Source organism: Rhinopithecus bieti, unplaced genomic scaffold (genome assembly GCF_001698545.2).
Source record: "Rhinopithecus bieti isolate Rb0 unplaced genomic scaffold, ASM169854v2 scaffold_13259, whole genome shotgun sequence".
NCBI classification, from domain to species: Eukaryota; Metazoa; Chordata; class Mammalia; order Primates; family Cercopithecidae; genus Rhinopithecus; species Rhinopithecus bieti.
The window spans coordinates 2,374,743-2,382,850 of NW_016807544.1; the positions used below are offsets into that span (position 1 = coordinate 2,374,743).

The 8,108-nt window shown below is 45.6% G+C and overlaps 1 protein-coding gene across 7 annotated transcripts in view; it reads right to left on the reverse strand.

Moving 5' to 3' along the window:
- The window catches only part of DPF3 (double PHD fingers 3), a 292,122-nt gene that overhangs the window by 66,269 nt on the left and 217,745 nt on the right, over nt 1–8,108 (reverse strand). For all 7 annotated transcript variants that reach the window (XR_001887453.1, XR_001887454.1, XM_017882782.1 and 4 more), the window contains one exon: nt 2,256–2,384. Coding sequence is in view for 5 of the 7 variants with exons in the window: in XM_017882782.1 (XP_017738271.1) it covers nt 2,256–2,384 (129 nt within the window). In the remaining 2 variants the exon portion in view is untranslated. The remainder of the gene's footprint in view (nt 1–2,255; nt 2,385–8,108) is intronic.

Genomic DNA, 8,108 nt, shown 5'->3' on the forward strand with positions numbered 1-8,108 from the left:
ACTACCGGAGGAAATTTCTGTGATCTGCATCCACATACATGTGCATGCGAGTGTACTCTCCCCCCACCCCACACACACACACATACACACTCTCCAGTCACCAACCATGCCCAGGTATTGGTTACTCCAGAAAGTTCAGTTGTCAAATCTCACTCAGGGCACTACGAAGGTGAGAAATAGGAATAGAAAAGTCCTAATAAATCAGAGCATCCTGAAATCTGTAAAACTCAGGTTTAAACCTTTTCGCATTCTAAATGAGCCCCAGGACTGCTCTTGTATAAGGGAATGATACATCCCTCATGGTGCCAGTTTCAGGACTCTCACTTCCTCCCAGGAAACAGCAGTGGTAGGGTAGATGGGAGGGGGAAGGAAGCTCTTCCAAGCTCCATACTCTTCTCTGGAAGGACCGTAGGGAGGCTCCAGAGAAGTATTCGCCCACCTGCCTTAACAAGCACACCTCATCTCATGGGCCAATGACACCTGTTTCTTCCCATGGTATCAACTATTTCAGGAACATCAGAGTCAGGCCTTGACTAAATGATCCACCAAAACCAGTCCTTGGCAAACGCACTGAGAATACCTAGGTTGGTAGAAAATGACTCCCTGAGCCACATAGCAGACAGCACCTTGGGGGGAAAGCTGAGAGAAGGTTGTGGAAAGAGGCTTTGCATAGAAAAAACAGCTTCCCACTCCTAACATTTCATGGCTTGGATTCTAGCACCCTGTCTTTTGTAAGAAAGGAAGGGGAGAAATTACAGCAGTTTGCAATGAGAATTCTGAAGCTGCCCCCTCTAACCCATCCAAACCTACAGCAGTCCATAACATGTTGTTTAGAACATCACTCCAAGTGACCTTGCTTCTGGAAGTAGAGATTTCATCTGATCGCTTGCTTTTAAAAAACACTGCATTGAATTTCATCTTTTTTTTTTTTAAGTAACTTAAAAAAACAGACTCTGCTATCACAAGAGCCCTGTCTTCTATGCTAGCATCCGTAGAGCAAAAAATTCAATGTTAGGTACCATGTTTGGACAATAAATGAATTGACAGAATTGCACAATGAACCGCCCTATCAGGGTCCTTGAGAGTTACACGTTGAGGGTTGTGTGCAGCAGAAACCACAGTCCTTTTAAAATTACTAATTTGCTACTCAAGCCAGCCTTAAGCCCTAAACAGCCCTCCCAACAAAATATAAAAGGGTTAAAGCTACGCTTTGCAGACAGAGCAAGGTAAGAGCTGAGTTGCTACAGTCAACCATGATGGGGTCATCTCAGTTCTTCTCTGGGGAGTGGGAGTGAAAAAGACACTGGATAGAAAGGTAGAAAGGAAAAATGACTCCTCACTGCTGGAACCAAGCATCCAACCAAACTGTTTCACCTACTCATATCAGGGGCTGATGAGACTAAAAACAGGGTTGAAATTCCCTCCTCCCAGCCTCACACTGTGGTCTAGTGATGACATAATACAATATGAAAAGTAGGTAGCACCAACCAACCATGGCCAGCTGAAAATAATGGTTTGGTTAGAACTAAAAAACAAAACAACCACTTGAACATAACCTGAAGACCTGAATTCGTTTTAAGAATGAAGGAACAAGACCAAAAGTCTCTTTCTGTTATTTTAGCCTTTGAACAGGTTAAAATATAAACATATACACCGAATCAACTACAGATTAGCCCTAGGAATGCCTGTCCTTTTGCCTCATTGATCTACCAGGGTATCTTCTGTTCCATTTTAGAAAATGAGATGAGTGGCCAATGAGGTGGTGTTTATGCAGCTAGCCAGGAGCCCGGGAATCTCTGACTCCCACAATTCAAGATGTGGTTGCTTTCCCAATACTCATGTTTCCACACCACACTCTTTGGGTTTGCCCTAGGCACTTCCACAGAACAAACACATCTTTCTGTTACATGTGCATTGTCCACTACGAGAAAGCACGTTGCTTTCTCTCCAGGTTTTTCCACTCTACCTTGCTGTGGTCCATAAAAACACGCACAAAGAAATATGCACCTCATAGAAAGGCCAGACACAAATCCAAAACTTCTCTTTGCCCTTTCCCCTGGATCCTAGGGCATCACTTTTGGTTCTTGAGACCCAAAGAAGAAAAATATCAGAATGAGCTGAAAACCCCTCTCCACTAGAAAGCATCGCCACCATCGCTTCCCTCTCCAGTCTCCACCACCAACAGGATGGAAGAGGAATGCAAGAGGAGCATTCCTGGTCTATGGGCACTTGGTGTGGGAAGGGGCCACACTCACCAGAGCGTCCACAATCTGCGCAGGACACCAGCTCTTCAGGCCGCCCACTCTTCTTGTTCATGTTGGAGCCCCCCAAACAGAAGTCACAGTAGTTATTGGGAATGACTGTTCCATCCGGTCCTTTCTGGGCTGTGGGAACATTGAAAACATTTGATTTCAGGCTTATATGGGTTTCAACTGCCCCTTCTCCTCCTACAGAAGGATGTATTATAACCAAGTTGGCAAATTGGGCTAGGCTTTCTTTTGGATCCTTTCTGGTTTAATGGAACTAATAATGTCTCACAAGTCACCCAGAGATTAATTTTTAGAGTATTTCCCAGCTCTGTGTTGTTGTGGAAATCCCCCTGCTCCTCTGATTGCATCCTTAGATGATCAAACCATCCAGAAGGGGTACTGGTCAAGTGAACTACTCTCAGCCCGAAACAATCAGCCCTGTGGGCCCAGGCCCCAGGCATCAGATGGAAACCACACATTGTAGTGTGAGGAGAGGGAGAGGAAAGAGCCAGTGCCTGGACTGTGCCACTGGGAGGGGTGCTCTTGTTTAGGAGATATTCTTCCTATCCCTGAAATGGAAAACAAAGAAGCGCTGATGGGTGGTCATTTCCAGGAAGAACACCAAAGATGCTCTTGGGGACTTGGACAAACATCTTGGTAGGGTATCAATCTCCCTGAAGGGGAGTCTCATCTCCCTGAAGTCCAGACCCATTGATCATGGAAAGTACCCAAGACCCCAAGTGCCTTAAAGTTTCTAGACCCAGGTTTCTAGGCACTTGGTTCAGCCTCATGCCAGAGATGGATTAAATGGTGAGTTACTGCGCATGTCTTTAGCCTTAAGACCGTCACAAGTAACCAAACACACTAAGTTCAAAACCCACTCCTGATGGAGGTCCTTAAACAAAGGCAAAGAGAAATCTTGGGACATGACCTTGAAAACAAAGCCTTGAGGAGAATAGCACCTGTCCTCAAGCACTAAAATCATTCCATTTCCAGGGGCTGCTTGAGAAGCCTTGAACGGGTTATTTGCATGGAGAGAAATGCCTCCCTTTTTCTCTGTTTCTCCCTCCCTATTGCGGGCATTTCTTTGTCATATTCATATTCCCTGTTTGCAACTAAGAAGAAAAGTCTTTCTGTTTATGGGATCAGCCTTAACCATCTGAGTGTCTTCCTCCTCACCAGACCCAGTGTCTGCTGCTGCCTTTCATTATTCACTGGCTAACATTAATCAGGGTCCCATAGTGTACAAATCTGAAAAAAGAAGCAGAGATGTGAGCAGAAATGCCATCCAGACAGTAAGTGATAAACAGATTCACCCACTTTAATGTGATTCCCTCTGGCCTCCACTTCCTCCATGCCTCTGCTTTGCCTCCAGGAATAGAAAACTTACCTGGGGAAGGCAGAAGACAAAAGCTAGAGGAATTTCATTATAGAGGGTTAATCCATTTATCAGTTGCTATTTGGATTGTTTAATTGGTTTCTAAGTCATTGATTTCCATCTTCAGGGAGGCAGACAATTCTCTGCAAGAAGTGTTAGCTGTTTGGGGGAGACAGAGGAGCTGGCCACATTCTGGGATCTGTTGAGTGTGGGCTTTTCTACATCAGTCCCTGGATCTCAAACACATCTGCATGGCATACAGAATTTTGCGAATAATCTCCAAAAAGCAGTACATCCACAAAAATTTTACTCTGCCTATAAAATTTTCATTGCACAAATCCAGAAGTACCAGAGTCCCTTCCTCCCTTCTCCCTCAATTGCCATCTTCGTCATTTTTAGAACTCTCCTAAGAAAATCCAAGCATCTCTATGAAGCAAATAAACTCAGGGTTTCCTCAACAAGAGATGGATGGAAAACTATCAAATGATAAATAGAAAGAAGAGATAGGGTATACTAAATTTAGGGGCTAAGGGTAAACCAAAGTTAAGTGTCATGATTGATATGAGCTAGATATAATATGTGGAGATGCCAGTCGTTACTTAGGTAGCTTCCTGCATGGAAGGCAATCAGAGAATCCCATATATATCATTCCATTAAAACTTGCAGGGGACCTAGTCTCCTCAGCTATCTTTCTCCTATACTCTTAGGGACTTCCTATAATTTTCAATTTCCTCCCCATTCACAAGATCTTTAAGCAACTAAAGAATCTGATTTTCTCCAACACACTGTATCCCTTGCAATGTATGAGGATGAGGAAGTAAAATATAGAGTGTAAAAGCTTTCAGATTAATTCTTGATATGGTTTAGCTGTGTCCCCACCCAAATCTCATCTTGAATTGCAGCTCCCATAATCCCCACATGTTATAGGAGAGACCCAGTGGGATATAACTGAAAATTGGGGCCAGGTTTTTCCCTAGCTGCTCTTTTGATAGTGAATAAGTCTCCTGAGGATCTGATAGTTTAAAAAGGGCAGTTCCCCTGCACACGCTTTCTTGCCTGCCACCACATAAGACGTGCCTTTGCTCCTCCTTTGCTTTCTGCCGTGATTGTGAGGCCTCCCCAGCCAGGGCAGGTGGAACTGTGATCCATTGAACCTCTTTCTCTTTTATTAATTACCAATCTTGGGTGGTTTCTTTTCTAGCAGTTATGAAAATGGTGGAACTGTGAGTCCACTAAAATTTCTCTTTCTCTTTATAAATTACCCAATCTCGGGTGTTTCTTCCTAGCAGTATGAAAATGGACTAATACAATTCTACACAGCATTCACTACCAACAGACCATTGGTAGAACACCCTATTGAATCAGGAACTCTAATACTACAAGAAATAAAAAATTCAGAAATGATCTAGTAGAGCTAAGCAGGCAGTGATGGAGGTATTGAGCCTTTGTAAAAAGACCAAAGGAAAAGAATTGAATTCATCTGAAGAAGGGAAGCTTCCGAGGAGATGGGAGTCAGAGCAGCATCCTGTTGGCCATACAGAGTTCCTGTCCAAGGGGTGAGGGAGGTTCTAAAATCCCATGTATAGGCCCTGGTGTGTGCAGGAGTGACATGCCAGGCCAGCTGGGGTGCGGAGGTACATTTTTAGTCTGGCAATGGCCCAGTATATAAGGTGATCATGCACAGCTCTGTTTTATTTTCAGAGAAATCATTTTCACTTCAGTTTCTACTCTCTTCTCACAACAGTGAGCTCAAAGCATCCTTCCATTGTGGTCAGATGGTGTGGAATGGACTAAATGCTTATGCACCTGATTTTCTTCTACTTTTTGGTACTTGAGATTAGTGTCAAAGCAAGGGTTCTCCCATGGAGCTCTCCGAAACTTCAGCTAAAACATATCAGTCATGCCCTAGGTAGGGCACTGTTGATATCACCATTATGACCCTTGTTTATACACATGTCTGTGTGCCTCCTCTCCCTGTTTTACATTATCATCTCTCCATATTACATAGATCTACTCCTTCAGGTTGGAGACCAGGTCTAACTCGTTGTTGGAACCCCTACAATCTGTGGGATGAGTGACTTAGAGAGGAATGGCAGGGATGTTAGTGGGTGGCACAGTGATGCCCTGGGACCGCCGGATATCATTCACTGCCCCTGGTTTATTTCCCTACCAGAGGAGACCTGGTCCCTGTGTGCATGAATTGGTCTGTCAACTGGTCTCATGGTCAGCTCCCAGAGTACACAGAAGTCGGTAGCCAATGGCCCTGCATCACTGGAAGAATAACACTATACCCATCCTGTGGGAGGTGAGACATCATTCTGCACCAAACACACAAGAACATAGAAGACAATGATTCATTGTCTCTTGAGAAGAGGACACCAGGTCATGCCTGTCCACTCAGCCTCCCTTTTGTTCAACTGCATATTGAGAAGAAAAGGAAGCAGACATTTATCACACCACAAAACTGTGGCAAATCTTTTGCTGGATGCTTTATATATGTTATTTCATCGATTCTTGCAAAAGCTTTGTGCAGTAGGGATTTTTTTGACAGATACAGTAACTGAAATCCAGAGAGATTAAAGTGCTGGCTCCAAGCCTCGGTTGGGCTCTTCGAAGGCAGGATTCACCCCCAGTTTGTCTGTGTCCCCAGAGATTGTGCCTCTAATCACACTTCTCTGCCTCCTGGGAATTCCAGAGGTAAACATTTTCCAGTCATACCTCGCATATACAATATTTCATAAATCTCTTTAGAGTCAACCTGATTCACCCAATATGATATTTACAAAGCCCAAAGCGATAAAAATTATTGAGACTGGCCTGATAAAAGTGGAAATTCCCTTTGAACTTAAATTTAATGTCCCTACTACAGTAATCCATCCTGGGTGATCCTGTTTATTGTCATCTACTCTATGAAAACACTTCTCTGGAGAATTCCAGAGGCTCATGAAGGAATTTTTTTAAGTAAAGCTCACATCATGGCTAGGTTGGCCTATGGCCTGACCCAGCCATGAGCAATTTCCTGGTACCGTATATGAGATCATTATAAAAAGGATTTTACTATAAATAGGAAGCTCGCCCAGACCTTGCAAGTGGGATTTAAATAGAGATTTTGCTTCTGCTTATGGGAAATTGAGTCCCGCTTTGCAGAATAAGATGACGGGGAGGGCAAAGACCTGAGTGATATCTCTATGGCAGTGTCTGCGATGATGGATGTGGTTTTCTGTTGATTAATGTTCACGGACTGAGATCATATCAGAGATACAAGTAAGTTGCTGAGAAAATAAAGTGAGCCTTAAGAGTTTAGAAATCTACCTGAGGGAGATAACTCTAAAAAGCTCAAAGGAGAAAAAAATGGAAATCAGGAAGAGAGTTCATGAAGAAAGTAGAAAAAAAAATAACAGAAGGCAGGGAAGAGCATTCAGATAAATCAAAGTAAGAAAAAGGAAAAGCAAAGCTTCACACAGTCCCACCACCACGCTCAGGGAAGGGAGAGCAGGCATTCTGGAAAGGTATTAGTGCACGCTATAGGATTTTTGAGTTAAATCAGGTTTTATGTCTATGGCAAACAAGGCCCCAAATCTTCCATAAAACTACCACCCAGGCAGCGCAGCCTCTCCCCCTCCCAGTCGGATCTCCGCTGTGATGTGCCTGCGACTCACAGAAAGAATGAGTGGCGGGGACAAACCGGCCATCGGCAACAGCCACTCGTCTGGGTTCTGCTGAGACCAGAGCTGTGTCCCAAGCATCCTAGGGAATAGGAAGCAGGCCAGAAGTTCAGGCTCCTCCTTGGCACGTGCACAAAAGCATGGCCTCACATCCTGAGCAGACGCTCTGACCGCCTGCCAGGACCTGGTGTGCACAAACGCGTGGCCATGCTCGGTGCCCACCACCCACCACCCAGCCCCAGCCCCAGCTGAGCAGCTCTATTTCTGGAGCCTGCTAGCCTGGAAGGTTGGGGTGCACAGCCCTTGGGGAATTCGGGGGCAGTGAGCAGAGCCCTCTGGGAAGAGAGGCGCCTCTCCTCGCCCCTCTCGTTTGTTCCCCCCCTCCACCCTCCACAGGCTGACAGTTCCCGTGTCCCTCTACAGGTCTGACATGTTTCCATGGCAACCGGAATCCTGGGCTCCGGCAGCCTCCGCTCTTGCCACCTGTTATGACTTCATCTCTCAAGTGTAAAGCATGCTAGCCCCGTGTCACTTGGCTGTGCAGAGCGCATCTTCAGAGGACAACGGAGGGAAGGAAAGGGGAGAGGAAAGGAGGAAAGCGGAGAAGCAGCCCAGACTGGCCAGGCAGGACACGCTGGCCAGGCCAGGCCAGAGGAGGAAGCTTGGGGGCCGGAAACGGGAGGGTGGAGAGCAAGGGTGGACCCCGACGTGCCTTCCTTGCAGAATCAGGAGCAGGCCTCAGCTGGAGGCCACTGCCACGGCCTGCTACCTCTGCCTAGCCTTTAATGAGGGCTGCGGGAGGAGGGGGAGGTGGGC